A 15,100-nucleotide genomic window follows, 5' to 3' on the forward strand; every position below is an offset into this window, starting at 1 on the left:
AGGAGACTCTACCTATTGTTCTTGCTGCAATATAGTCCCTCTGTCTCTATCTCCAAAGATGCATGTTTGTGAAAGAACTAGCAGGGCAGGACAAAGCATATGAGCATCTTTTAAGCTAATATCTTTTTGTTTTTAATATTTATTTATTTTGAGAGAGAGAGAGAGAGGGAGAGAGAGAATTCCAAGTAGGTGCTGTGCTGTCAATGCATAGACCAAAGTGGGGCTCGATCTTATGAACTTGAGATCATGACCTGTGCCAAAATCAAGAGTCCTGACGCTTAACCGACTGAGCCACCCAGAGAGCCCTAAGCACAATGCCTTGCGTGTGTCATGAGAAAGTTGTGCACAAGCACCAGGGGAACTCTGTCTGTCACTATGAACTTGAACAAACTTCATCATCTTTCTGGGTCTCAATTTACTCATCTTTAAAGAAGAGCAGTAGCCTAGAAATCAGGGTAAGAGCATGGATTCTGAAGTTAAATGAACCTGGAGTTGAATGTGGGCTTCATTCTTTTAACTGTGTTGCCATCGAAGGCATAATTAATCAGTAAAATGATGGTAATACCTGCCTCATATTTCCTTTTTTTTTCCTTCCTTGTTTTATTTTTTATTTTTTTTAAAGTTCTTTTTTTTAAATATAACACCCGCCTCATACTTTCATGAGGAATAAGTTAAATAAGTAATGTTAAGTGTACAGCACAGAGTTGGGCACTTTGAATATTCTCAGTACATACTAGTAATTGCTACACCTTTGGTCAGTTCCATTCTGTGAATGGAGAACCCTCTAGTGTTAACTGCATGCATTACATCTACTAGATCTCCGACCTCCTTTCCCTTCGATCTTTCTCTGGGGTAAAAGTGGTCAAGTGGAAGGCTGCAGAGTTTAAGAGCAGAAGCTCTCGTTTCTCCCAGGCTTACTTTTGGGCCATTGTGGGTGATGCTCAGGGTTTTAGAATTGTTTGAGTCTATCCTGAGACTCTGAAAAAAACTGAACATACATTCAGAGGCCAGACCCACAGCCACACAGTATTGAAACCAAAAGGCTGATGATGGGAAAGTGGGAAGAAAAAGGGCATTAGACACTTACAGGTATCTATCTAAACCGTTCTAGAAGTTGCAAGGTTTGGCGTTTCTTTTTGGGGGGAGGGGAGGAGTAGGGCTGGTGAATTATGAACCATAAGACCAAAGAGAAACGAAGTAAACATACAATTTGGGGTAAAGAAAGCTCAATGGATCTGAAGAGAGGCACTAGGAGGAAGAAAGAAGCAAAAATACGGAGATAGCCCAACTGGCTAGATTCTAAAGGCCAAGAAAATGAGGAGGCCAGGGTCCTATTCAGAATATCGAGAAAACAGGTGCCACAGCCCAGGCAATACCATCCTTCCGGGACGACTCTGTAATCCAAGTATGGGCTCATTGTGAGTTGCCGCAATAACTGGAGATTGTTACTGCCCGGCCAAGATTGCTAAAATGTTCTAAATTCCGGATGGTCCCACACAATGAATTGTCCCACCCTCATTCTGAACTACTGGGCTCCTCCTGCAACCCAATCCTAGTTTGTCTACCTGTACAATGGGGCTAATCTATCTCACAGATATTTATTTTTATAAAAACGCTTTTCCACAAACGATCCAGTATTTGTTGTTACTGCAGTTGCTTGTTATAATTAAGCGCTATTGATATCTAAGGAAGCCCTTAGGCCATACGCCACCATAGTCTAGGAAAACCAGCATATTCCAGGAAAACTGTGTGGTGAGAGAACCTTTTGCTGGAAGCAAACCCACGGAAACCTCTTCCTCCCACAAACTCGGATGTTTGGCGAACCACATTGCCCAGGAGACCCCGCGGCCCGGGGCTGGCCCTCGCGCGGTGCGTTATGGAATTAGTAGTTCTCAGGCCTTTAATGTCGGTCTGAGCCGCTGGGCACTAGGAACTCACCTTCCCAGCTTGCCACGCGGCCGAGGATGCATCTCGGCGACCAGGAAACGGGAAAGATGGCGACTGTTCGGCGACGTTGAGGCCGCGTTGGGCGGTTCAGACTCAGAGTGGTGAGTCCGGAACGATGGAGGTGGTTCCCAGGAGCTTGCAGAGAGGGCAAGAGTAGGGGCGCGGCGATGGCCCCTGCCCCCGGGACGAGGCGGGGAAGAACGCCTCAGGGTAGGGGCACGAGCCCAGAGAGCTCTGGCGGGCTGGAGAGAAGGGGCGCGGGCCCCAGGGCGGAGTGTTGACTCCTGGGGACACAGGCCAGGTCCCTGGACGATGTTACGGGCCAGACCTTTGCCCATGAGCACAGCACCTGTAATACCCTCCATCCGACCTTATTCCTTCATGTTTCGAGTAAGCCTTGCTCCAGCCAAACTGGAACTCTGGCTTTTCTCCCAGAACCAGTCATGCTTTCCCGCCTCTGCGCCTCCTGTATTATTTCTTTTGCTGGGAATGACTTTTCCGCACCCTCAATTACACATCTTCAAATTCTACCTATACTTAAATGCTCAAGAGCCACTTCCTCTACAGATCTTTCCAAATCTTCTTTTGCAAATGAAAGGAAACTTCTTTGAATTCCTATAATACTTCATCTGAGCTTCTTCATTTTGGTAAGTGCCACATACCCTCTATTCTGTAACCTTTTGGGGGGGGGGGCAAGATCTTCCTAATTTCCTTTTGTAATTCAACACGGAGTATAGCATGGTGCTTTGCATATAGTAGATGCTTGATAAATATTTAATTGGAGGGAAAAAAAATCTGCCCCTACCCTACAAGAACTGAGGAACTCAAAGACCTACAGGTTTTCGAGGAAGGCTGCTGAGAAGCTATGAGTAGGGTCGGCCTGGTTATCTGGCCCTTGAGATAAGTGGAACCTGTAATAAAAGTTGTTTAAATGTATTGTTTTCTTATTCTCATTTTTCATTCTCTTCTAAACTCATTCCACTCAGGCTTCTACTTCCTCCATGCCATCAAAACTGCTCTTGTCAAGGTCACCAGTCATCTCCATTTTCGCAAATGCAAGAGTCTCTCCTCTATCTCCTAGTCTTTTTCCGCTTGGCACAGTTAACCACTCCCTCCTTGAAACACACTTTTGGCTTCTGTGATGTCATCCTTAACTCCCCCCCCCCCCGCCCCCCTTCTTAATGCTGTTGCTTCTTTCCAGTCTTCTATGGCTCCTTTGCCTGACCTCTAAATGTTACAGTGTTCCAAAGCTCAATCCTGGTTCTCTTATTGCTTTTTTAACTGTACTGCCTACTTAAGTAGTATTTAGTGTCCCATGGCTTTAAAAGCCATCTATATAGTGATGACTCAAATTTTTGTCTCCAGGTTCTTCTGAGTTCCAGAATTGCATCTTCAAAATGAAACATTTGGTTTCCTCCTAAATCTCTTCCTTCCCCAGTCATTTCTGGTCACTAATAGCATCATGAACTGTTAGGTCAGTCAAACCATAAATTTAGGAGCTAACTTTGTGTCTCCTCTTTCCCTTTCTCCCTTCATCAGTAAGTCCTGTCTGCCCTGCCTGCAAGTACATCCTGAAGCTCACTACTTCTTTCCATCTCCATTGCCACTTTCCTGTAACAGGAGACTGTCTACTGTTGCCTAGACTGCTGGTTCTGTTTACTCTTGCCTCCATATTCTTTATTTTCCTTCAAGTCTCCAAATTCTTTTAAAATGTAAAATAAGATCACATCACTTCCTGTTTAACATCCTTTTTTTTTAAACTTATTTTTGAGAGTCAGAGACAGTGTGAGCAGGAGAGGGTCAGAGAGAGGAAGACACAGAATCCGAAGCAGGCTCCAGGCTCTGTGCTAGCTGTTGGCACGGAGCCTGACGCGGGGCTCGAACCCACAAACCGTGAGATCATGACCTGAGCTTTGGCCAGATGCCTAACCAACTGAGCCACCCAGGCGCCCCATGTTTAACATCCTTTAAGGTTCCTGTTGTTAGATTAAAATCCTGGTTCCTTTACCTGGGCCTAAAACACATTTCCGTGATCTGACTCCAGCCTATCTCCCTAAACTCACCTTGAATCAGTCTTTCCCCTGGGTCACTGTTACTCAGCCACATGTCTGTTTTTCATTGGCAAAGATGCTGAGCTACTTCTTACCTCACTGCCTTAGTACTTACTGAACCTTCTACCCAATAAGATCTTTCCCCTGATCCTTGCAGGCTCTCTCTTTCTCATCATTCAAGTCCCAGCTTACATGTCATCTAAAAAATTCTTTCTTGAGCACTCTCTCGCTTGTTCCTGCCTCTTCATCATGTCCACCCTGTTTTTTTTCTGTTTATTACTTCTCATTATTATTTGAAATTCTCTTCATTGAAATTTTAGTGTTATGAGATCAGAGACTTTGTTTTGTTTACTGTGATATCTCTAGTAGGTAGAACAGTTTCTGGCACCTACGAGGTGCTCAGTGAATATTTGTTGAGAGAATGAGTGATGTTCAGAGAAGACACCTCTCTCTTCTGGATTGTTTTCTTAGGGTTCTGAGTAGAAGGGACTTAAGTATAATTGCATGATGTACTAATACAGAACATTTAGTCATTTCTCAGACAATTGTGAGATAAGATGTAAGTGCTACTTGTTCATTTTTCTTGTTTTACACATTCTCCTTTCTTAAAGATATGTGGCAGGAGATTACGTGAAGAAGGGAGATTGTAAGCGAAAGTCTGGGGAACTGATATTCCAACCGAACCATATGGGGATAAAATAAGTTCTCAGAAATGTATCCTGAGTCTTAGGGATGGATGATGATGATAGTGATGGGGTAGAGGTAGATTCAGACTTTGTCGTTTTAGCCCCTGGCTGCAGTGGATTTTGTAGTTTGAAGGACGGTTGACAGTGTGACATGGTGTTCAGTGTCCCCCAGAAAGGAGGGGAGTGGAACAAATTCCTGCTCAAACCTTTCATAGGACTGGGTAAAGGTCAAGGCTATGAGGATCTGAGTAGGGAATGTAAGTCAGGATGTCTGTGACCTTTAGTTTTTGGTACCTACCTTTCTTTCTTTTCTGAAATAATTATAGATTTACAGTAAGTTGCAAAAAAGAAAATGCATAGAGATTCTGTGTACCCTTCACCAAGTTTTTCCTATTGTATAATGAGACGTACATTTCTTTTAATCTGAATGAAAGTGAGTTGTTTCTCGATTTAAATATAAGTTTTCTTTGAGGTGCTGAATATAATCCCATATCTCAAAGTTAACTTCTTTTTTCCCTCTCTTGAGTTTTCTTTATGAGCTCAAGAGAACTTACCTCCCTTAGCCATGTGTGTGTTGACTGATCCCAGTGGGCTGGCAGAGATCTATGATAAGCAGAACAGGATGTTTCCAGAGGTGGCTACTATAGTATTCGCTTACTAATATTTCTTTTCATACTTCTACAGTCTAATGATAAGAATGAAGTATATTCATTATATACTTTTGGAAATGATTCTATATGTATACAAAAAGGAATCACAGAGGAATAGTATAGTATACTGAATAATAATGGATCTCTGGAGCCAGAATGCCTGGCACTGTGTCACTTACCACCTGTGTGTCCTCAGGCAAGTTACTCTGTATACCGGAGCTTCCATTCCCTCATCTATACAGTAGGCATTCCTGTATATCTACCGGAGAGGGTTGTTTTGCGATGATATACACAGTTTAGAGTAGTACATAGTACATAGTAAGTATTTCTCTTATCCGTGACAGATGGCAGGAGAGCTGGCTGACAAAAAGGACCGTGATGCATCACCTTCCAAGGAGGAAAGAAAGCGATCTCGGACTCCTGACAGAGAGCGGGATAGAGACCGGGACCGGAAGTCTTCCCCATCCAAAGATAGGAAGCGGCATCGTTCAAGGGATCGGCGTCGAGGAGGTAGCCGTTCTCGCTCCCGTTCCCGTTCCAAGTCTCCAGAAAGGTAAAGTAACTATGGGAAAGGAGATTACATTTCTCACTTCTACATTCTTGGTTCCTAGATGCCTCCAGTATTAAGGACACTAGGTCTTTCACATATTTCTCTACACCTAGTGACCCAGCAGCTCTTAAACTTTAAGAGGGAACTTGTAGGATGAAAGTCTGGGTGATCGAGGAAGGTAGTTTCTCTGTTCACACAGGCCATGGCTTGTCATTGCCGTGAATGCTTAGCAGTACAACTCTGATCTAGAAGACTTTCTTAGAATTCCCTCATAGCTTCCCCTAGAGACACATTCCCCAATTTGTAAAATGTTGCTTTGTGGAGAAAGAGCATGAGAGGGGCACTTGGGTAGCTTAGTCAGTTAAACGTCCGACTTTGACTTGGGTTGTGATGTCATGGTTCGTGGGTTCAAGCCCTGCATTGGGCTCTTTGCTGATAGCTTGGAGCCTGCCTCAGATTCTGTGTCTCTCTTTCTCTGCCCCTCCTCGATTATGCTTGCTCTTTCTCAAAAAATAAGTAAATAAACATTTAAAAAAAAGAGCATGAGAACCTTCTTATGGCTGCAGTGAACCTGGATACCCTGGAAATATCACGTGATTTCTTAAATTTGCTGTCTTAAGAGAGCGAAGGCACAAGGAGCGAGAACGGGATAAGGAGCGTGATCGGAATAAGAAGGACCGAGACCGGGACAAGGATGGGCACCGACGGGACAAGGACCGTAAAAGATCCAGGTACCCGAGGGAAAGCGAGCAGGCTTAGGAGAAAGCCTTACTCTCTGCCTCTGAGCTGGCTCAGGCACATAGGAAAGTCCATTGCTCCTGCGGGTAGTTACTACAAGCTGTCATTTTTAGAAAGCTGGTGCCCTTAGAAACTATAACCAGTTACTGAAGTTGCAACCGTTTGAGGATCAATTTGTTCTTAAAAGTTAGAAATTGGTTTGAGAGGGTCACCAACCTGCAAAACAGTCCCTTAGTTCCATTGGTATCTACTGAAGATAAAACACGTATATTTGTTGAGATGGCTTAATGCCCCAGTATCTTGATCTCTTTCCCCTGGAAGCTTTGTATGCAGTTTTTATTAGGCTCTGGGTATTTAGGTTAGAATTCAGGGCAAAGAACATAATTTCCATAACAAACACAGGGGTGGGGGTTTTGAGACCTTTCCTAGATTGGGCTTGTAGTAGTGTTGGGGGGAAGGGGGGAAAGGATCGCCCGGGACTGGTAGGAAGGAAGCATGGGATGGGAATATACAGAGCGGGATCTGGGAAGGGTGGATGGTGGGGGACCTTGTCGACGAAATTCATTGTGTTTTATGTAGTTACACAGGATTTTTTTTCAATGTCATTTGGAAGAGATACTTTTGCCCTCAGTAGTGAAGGCAATTTTGTGAGACGAGATTCGTCTTGGAAAAGGAGAGTCAGGTAGAATGGGGCTAAGACAGTCCCATCATTAGGTGTCAGAGCAGGCAAAGGGAGCTTCAGGGTGTGATGGATGGCCATAAGGCGGTCTTGCTGAATCATGGGAAAACTTCCATCCTCTCTGTGGTTCAGCCTAGATGAGGGTAAGATAGTGATGTGGACCTTTCCTGTTTGTTTTCCTTAAAGTTTATCTCCTGGCCGAGGAAAAGATTTTAAATCTCGGAAAGAGAGAGACTCTAAGAAGGATGAAGAGGATGAACATGGTGATAAGAAACCTAAGGTAAAAGAGAAGAAGGATTTCTCATCTTCCTTTTCAGTTCAAGTTCTACATTATTAATTTTCAAAGGGAGAGAGTCTTTATGGACTGAAGTCCTGTTTTTTATCTTCAGACTCAGCCATTATCCCTGGAGGAACTTCTGGCCAAGAAGAAGGCTGAGGAAGAAGCTGAGGCTAAGGTGAGACTCGAGGGTCCGTGCTGGCTGCCCAGGCTGCTATACGAGGACATTGCAGGCTGAGCAACATAAACAACAGAAATTAATTTTCTCACAGTTCTTGAGGCTAAAAGCTGGGATCAAGGTGTCAGTAGGGTGATTTTCTTCTGAGGCCTCTCTCCGTGGCTTTTGGCTAGATGTCTTCTCTGTCCTCACGTGATCTTCCCTCTATGCAGACATGCCCCTGGTGTCTTTCTGTGCCCAAATTTTCTCTTAATAAGAGCAAAAAACCAGTTAGATTGGTTTAGGGTCCACCCAAAGAGCTTCATTTTACCTTGATCACCTCGTTAAAGGTTCTATCCAAATATGTCATATTCTCAGGTACTGGGAGTTAGGCTTCAGCATATGAATTTTGAGGGGGACACAGTTCGGGCCATAGTGGGATCCTAGACGTGTCTGTGTTTTGTGTAACGCCTGAGCAAATATTGTCGGGCTCCCTGCTGCCTCCTCATCAATGATGCGGTCATACCCTGCTCCTAGATCCTTTGTTTACAGTTCCAATCTATTTTGTAGCCCAAGTTTCTCTCCAAAGCGGAGCGAGAGGCTGAAGCCCTAAAGCGACGACAGCAGGAGGTGGAGGAGCGACAGAGGATGCTGGAAGAAGAGCGCAAGAAAAGGAAACAGTTCCAAGACCTGGGCAGGAAAATGTTGGGTTCGTTTTCCTCCCCTGTGTGGCCCCTAGAAAGGATAGGAGAGGATGGGCTGGGATTGTAGTGTCACTCAGGAGAGCCAGAAACCTGTTGGCTCTGGAGTTTGGAAGATGCGGGGGATGGGGGAGTTGATGAGTATCTCTGTATTAGGTCTCCATATCCCCTGTATTGTAAATCTCTCCCTCTCATTTGATATCTCGTTCGAATCCTGTCCATGCCCTCTTTTGTCTTGCTCCGAGTTCTTCTGCAGCTTTGCTTTCCTTGATCTGCAGAAGACCCTCAGGAACGGGAACGTCGGGAGCGCAGGGAGAGGATGGAGCGGGAGACCAATGGAAATGAGGATGAGGAAGGGCGGCAGAAGATCCGGGAGGAGAAGGATAAGAGCAAGGAGCTGCATGCCATTAAGGTGCAGGCCTTGGTTCTGTGCTCCTTTCCCCCACCACACACAAGAATGAGATTTGCTATTAGGCCATTCTGATCCCTGCATGTGAGATCCGGGTGGGCCTGGAGCTTCATGGGCTTTGCGTTCCATCCCTGGGCAGGAGCGTTATCTGGGTGGTATCAAGAAGCGGCGCCGAACAAGGCATCTCAATGACCGCAAGTTTGTCTTTGAGTGGGATGCGTCGGAGGACACGTCCATCGACTACAACCCGCTGTGAGTGGCTTCGGGCCTACATGCTAGGTCTTTTAAGGCAGTACCTGGAGAGAACTGGTGCTACAGAAAGAGAAGTAAGATTTTGGGGTGGGGAAATTGGTAAGCGCGTAGTCAGCCAGCTCTCTGGGTGAGGAAGACCCCCATTATGAAGGTGTACATATTGGTACATGTTAGTAATCTGTCCTTCCCTCTTGCTGCTATAACAACCTCTGTCTTCATCTCAGATACAAAGAGCGGCACCAGGTGCAGTTGTTGGGGCGAGGCTTCATTGCAGGCATTGACCTGAAGCAGCAGAAACGAGAGCAGTCACGTTTCTATGGAGACCTGATGGAGAAAAGACGGACACTGGAAGAAAAGGAGCAGGAGGAGTGAGTGGCAGGGCCGGGGATGGTTGGGCAGAGCCTGGAGCCTACAGAAAGGAGCTGGAGGAAGGATACCGATCCCACTTGTCCCTCACGTCCTGCTCTAGGGCCAGACTCCGCAAGCTCCGTAAGAAGGAGGCCAAGCAGCGCTGGGATGATCGACACTGGTCCCAGAAGAAGTTAGATGAAATGACGGACAGGGATTGGCGGATCTTCCGAGAGGACTACAGCATCACCACCAAAGGTGGCAAGATCCCCAATCCCATCCGGTCCTGGAAAGACTCTTCCCTGCCCCCACACATCTTGGAGGTCATCGATAAGTGTGGCTACAAGGTAAGGAGGAGCAGCTTGGCCCAGAAGACCTGACGTGTTCCCTCCCATGTTCTAGGGGATACACACTTAATTTGGGAACAGATTGCTTTGTTCCTTTGTTCCTGTTTGGTTCCTCTTCTGCCAGGGAGTACTAAGGTGATGCTGTCACCTTCTGGTGGAAGTATTGGCCTTTGGTGACTGTGTTTCCCTCTCTGTGAACTGGTGTCCTCCTCTTGTGCTGGCATGTGTGTCCATTCTGTCAGCAGTGGCTTGGGTAGCTGAACACCATCTGGACCCATTACTCTCTCTGGGTCACTGCAGGAACCAACACCCATCCAGCGTCAAGCAATTCCCATTGGGCTACAGAATCGTGATATCATTGGTGTGGCTGAGACCGGAAGTGGCAAGACAGCAGCCTTCCTCATCCCATTGCTGGTCTGGATCACTACTCTCCCCAAAATTGACAGGTGGGGTCAGCAGGCCTCAGTTGGAGTGGGTTTGGCTCGGTGGGAAAGGTCCCAGTGGCAAATGAGCATTTGGTTTTCTTTTTAAGTCGACGAACAGAAGCCCCCTTCTTTAGTCTGGGTCAGACACTAGGGATAAATTGGATCATGGTGTCAGAGAGGTGTATGATTTTGTTGGCAAGGACCACTCCCTGAAGAACGTGGCTGCCCTGGAGTCTCTGATTTTTAAGTGAGATCTTTGCATCCTTTTCCCACCACCCTCCCCATCTCCATAGCTGCTCTTAAGAGTGACTTTATCTTGCTCCTCCTGTTTGTGGTTGGATGAGAACAAAAGCTCACGGAACTGTGGGATGCCCCATTTACCACAGGATCGAAGAGTCAGACCAGGGCCCTTATGCCATCATCCTGGCCCCCACCCGTGAGTTGGCTCAGCAGATCGAGGAAGAGACCATCAAGTTTGGGAAGCCCCTGGGCATCCGCACTGTGGCCGTCATTGGCGGCATCTCCAGAGAAGACCAGGGCTTCAGGCTGCGCATGGGCTGTGAGGTTTGTTCACCTAGCGGGCAGCCAGCCCACTGTTTGAGGGCTCTCAGTTTGGGGCTGTGTTTCTAGTTTCTGACATAGATGTACAGTAAAATGAAGAAAAGGACTGGTTTATATGTATGTGCTGTTATTTACTGACAACTTATGAACCAGGTATTGTACTGTGCACATCATTAATTTTACCAACAACCACATGAGAGAGAGAGGTGGTGGATCTCCATTGTACAGGTGAAGCTGAGGCTCAGGTCAGTAACTTGCCCAGAGTCATAGCTGGCAGTGAGCAGAGCTGAGATTTGTATACAAAGCCTTTGTTCTCACTCACTCTGCTGGACCACGTCACTGACTTCATGTGTTGCCTTCTCAGGGTAGAAGAAGAGAGAGAATTGTCTATAAGAAATTTGATGCAGGAATTGAGTCTTTTGCAAGTTCTTGGCATAAACCCTTTATATAATCATCTCCATAGTTTCTCTTAGTCTCTCTTCCATCTAAGAAAATTTTGCCTCTTCTGTTTGACTCCTGGACCTTATTCAGAGACCCTGTTCATTCCCTAAAAAATCCAAGGTGGCAACAAGTGATTCTGTGCCAGTTCTTAGGAACCTTTGCCACCAGTCATAACTGGAGGTTGGGATCCAAGTTACTTAGCATTGGAGGTCTGTTGCCTGAGCGGGTGGTTAGTTCACAGGAGGGAAGAGAAGGGGGTACATGCTGCGGCTGCATATGCTTCCACTGTGCCCTCCAGATTGTGATCGCTACCCCAGGACGTCTGATCGATGTGCTGGAGAACCGTTACCTTGTGCTGAGCCGCTGTACCTACGTGGTTCTGGATGAGGCAGATAGGATGATTGACATGGGCTTTGAGCCAGATGTCCAGAAGATCCTGGAGCACATGCCTGTCAGCAACCAGAAGCCGGACACAGATGAAGCTGAGGACCCTGAGAAGATGTTGGCCAACTTTGAGTCAGGAAAACATAAGTACCGCCAAGTAAGGCTGCTTCCCTAGGCTGGGAAAAAGGGGCAAGTTGCCAAAGCTCTGCTGAGGCCCTTCTTGCCCTGGGTGGGCCCACAGCGCATTTATCAGCATGTCCTCTGACAGTCCTGGCAGTGGAGCCATTGGCTTTGCCCTCAAAAATGGTTCCAAGACATCATGCTACTCCCCACCATGGGTGCCAGCAAATGCTCTCAGCCCTTCCTCATTATAAGATGCAAAGTACCTTGGTGAACAGGTACTGAGGAAAGAAGTGGGAAGGCAAAGGACATGATCTCCTAAGGCAGTGGTGTTAGAGCTTTCTCTATGGCTCATTTTAGGTTCTTTAGCCCAGGCTACACTTCTGTGGTGATGGAGGATATGGTGGTGTGTGCCTGGGCCCAGGGCTGAGCTTCCTGTTTTCATAGACAGTCATGTTCACGGCCACCATGCCCCCGGCAGTAGAGCGTCTGGCCCGGAGCTATCTTCGGCGACCCGCTGTGGTGTACATTGGCTCTGCAGGCAAGCCCCATGAACGTGTGGAACAGAAGGTCTTCCTCATGTCAGAGTCAGAAAAGAGGTATGGGAGCAGCTGAGCCAGGAAAAACGTGACGGAGAAGGGGCTTTTTTTCTGTGTAAGGGACAACGGAGGGTAAATGTTCTGCCATATTAAAGAGCTGCTGTTTTCTTGTTCGGGGTGCCATGGCATTGAAGGTCATGGAATTGGTGTTGGTAGATAAGAGTATGCATCTCACTCAAAGTATGCCTCTCATTTTTCTCCCCTCCCTCTTCTCCCCAGGAAAAAGCTGCTGGCAATCTTGGAACAAGGCTTTGATCCACCCATTATCATTTTTGTCAACCAGAAGAAGGGCTGTGATGTTTTGGCCAAATCTCTGGAGAAGATGGGGGTATGTCTGGCAGGGGAGAGCCAAATCTGCTCTATTTGGTGGAGCTTTCTGAAATTAGAGGGCCCTTCTGAGGCTCCTCCTTTCAGTTCTGTCCCGTTCTATAACCTCTCTAGTACTCAAGTCAGGGCCAGAGGGAGAAGGGCGGTGTGATGGCGATGAGGGAACGGGGTCTGGTGCAGTGATCCCCGGAGCTGTCTTGGGTCTTCCTCCAAGGGGCTGGGCCAGGGACAGGTTTTGAGACACACATCCTGGCCAGATGGGAGACTGTGGAATAGTGGATCAAAGTTCTTTGTGTTTATATATGTTTGGGAAAGTGAGTGGTGTGATCAGGAGGGACATGTGGGTGATTGGTGTCCTTTACTCCTGCTACTGGTGTTTCAAGGGTCCTTAAGCGTCTTGGCCCCTGCTTGCCACCCTCATCTCAGCCTCATTCTCTCTTTGATGACTTCCCATCTGCGTGGATCCACGCCCTGCCCTGTCCCCCCAAGTTGCTTTACCTTTATTACTATCACTTTATTCTTATCCTGCTCCCACCCCCACCCCAACCTCCGCTGCCGCTCCCAGGGCTTTACCTTTGACCTCACTCTGCCCCTACACAGCACACCCTGTTCTCTCCTGTCCCTTTCTCCAGCTCACCTGTTCTCTGCTTACTTTCCATTAGCATTCTCTCTCCTTCCTCCTTCCCCTTCTGCCCTGCTGCTCTGCAGCCTTACCTCATTGTCTCCACGCCCTTCTGTGTCTTTCCATGACCCCACTGCTCTCTTCTCACCTCACCATTCTTCCAACAGTACAATGCTTGCACGCTGCATGGTGGAAAAGGCCAGGAGCAACGAGAATTTGCACTGTCCAACCTCAAGGCTGGGGCCAAGGATATTTTGGTGGCTACAGATGTGGCAGGTCGTGGTATCGACATCCAAGATGTGTCTATGGTTGTCAACTATGATATGGCCAAAAACATTGAAGGTAAGTGTAGGGGAAAGCACCTACCATCCAGGTAAAGGGAGCCTCCCTGTCTCATTCCGCTTGAAGCCCGAGGCTCTTGCTGCCATTCCTCACAGCTCCGAGTCTGGGATAGCTTATCCCGTTGGGGAGAGCTCTGCTCTTTATCTCCCATGGATTCGTTGTTCCAGCACCTGGGACAGCTCTGTCTCCGGAGTATGGAGGGACCGCTGTCAGTCTGGGTGTGATAGGATGACCACCATTAGTGGTGGGGAGGGCACTGTGGGCACTTCCAGTGTGGCAGGGTGGGGGATACCTTTAGAAGTGAGGCCTGGTGTCCTCAGTGACACTCCTCCCCCTCCCCAGATTACATCCATCGCATTGGTCGCACGGGACGAGCTGGCAAGAGTGGTGTGGCCATCACCTTCCTCACCAAAGAGGACTCTGCTGTGTTCTATGAGCTGAAGCAAGCCATCCTGGAGAGCCCAGTGTCCTCCTGCCCCCCAGAGCTGGCCAACCACCCAGATGCCCAGCACAAGCCAGGCACCATCCTCACCAAGAAGCGCCGGGAAGAGACTATCTTTGCCTGACACAACACTCTTCCCATCAGTTTAAGGGCATGTTCTGAAGCCTTTTCTTCAGGACCCTCACATCTCTCTTTCCAGGTCCTCACTCTCTTGGGGCCTTAGGAAACAGTCATACTCCTTGGCCCAAACCCTCAGGTCTGAAGGCCTGAGTGTGGGGCTGCAGAAGGAGAGGAAACTGCTATAGGCGGCAGGGAGAACAAAGTACACAACTTCTGGCCCGGTTCTGCCCCTCAGAGGGCTCTGGGATTGCACTGGGCCATCAGCTCTTGCCAGTCATGGGGGCAGCCAGTTGGCATTGCCTCACAGACTGAACAAAAACCTGGCTGCCAGCACAGTACCTCTTCGGCTGGGACTTGACTGCGGAAGCTGCAGCAGTGTCATTGTCCAAGATGACCCCAGGGGATCTGGCACTATGAAGATTATGGACCTTGGACTCTGTCATTTTGACAGCTGTTTGCCCTTTTGGATTATAAAACAAGTTGAGAGCCTTGTTTAGACCTGTGCACGGCCCCTGTGCCAAGGGGTGCTGTGCACTCTAGGCATCCCTCACCCAGGGAATTTTTTTAGTAGCTGTGGGGACAGGGTGAGCTGGCTGTGTCCATCTTGAAGTCACTGAGTGAAATTTCTGTTTTTTATTCTCTGAGAAGATGAGTTTGTATGTTCTGAGAATAAATACATGAAGACGAAGGCTATGTCTAATTCTAGCTACATGCATTTCCCAGGTTTTCCCTGCCACTGTGGGAGACAGGACAGCATTGGGCACAGCAGGTTGGCTTGGGAGATGAGAAAAAATCTCATCCAGAGAAGAGCCCGGGGCCTCAGCTAATAGCCTGGATCTACAGGAGGCTACTTGAGGGGGGATGGAAAAGCACAGGGTCGGAGTGCATCTTCCCTGCCTGCTCTAGCCGCACTTCTCTTGTAGTC

At 47.6% G+C, this 15,100-nt stretch overlaps 1 protein-coding gene across 2 annotated transcripts; it reads left to right on the plus strand.

Annotated features, from left to right (window-relative positions):
- Window positions 1–1,943: 1,943 nt before the first annotated feature.
- DDX23 (DEAD-box helicase 23) lies at window positions 1,944–14,864 on the plus strand. Of its 2 annotated transcripts, none has more exons than XM_029953434.1 (17): window positions 1,944–2,048; window positions 5,679–5,887; window positions 6,505–6,615; window positions 7,488–7,581; window positions 7,691–7,756; window positions 8,306–8,444; window positions 8,715–8,848; window positions 8,985–9,097; window positions 9,322–9,465; window positions 9,567–9,792; window positions 10,093–10,238; window positions 10,604–10,781; window positions 11,518–11,760; window positions 12,171–12,322; window positions 12,542–12,650; window positions 13,439–13,613; window positions 13,956–14,864. In XM_029953434.1, exons 2-17 carry the CDS (start codon window positions 5,679–5,681, stop codon window positions 14,177–14,179), a joined length of 2,463 nt encoding a protein of 820 aa, XP_029809294.1. In that variant the 5' UTR covers window positions 1,944–2,048; the 3' UTR covers window positions 14,180–14,864. The 2 variants fall into 2 exon arrangements, with proteins under 2 accessions (XP_029809294.1, XP_029809295.1); XM_029953435.1 differs by lacking the exon at window positions 1,944–2,048 and adding an exon at window positions 2,075–2,594.
- Window positions 14,865–15,100: the final 236 nt, after the last annotated feature.

This window comes from Suricata suricatta, chromosome 10 (genome assembly GCF_006229205.1).
Source record: "Suricata suricatta isolate VVHF042 chromosome 10, meerkat_22Aug2017_6uvM2_HiC, whole genome shotgun sequence".
NCBI lineage: Eukaryota > Metazoa > Chordata > Mammalia > Carnivora > Herpestidae > Suricata > Suricata suricatta.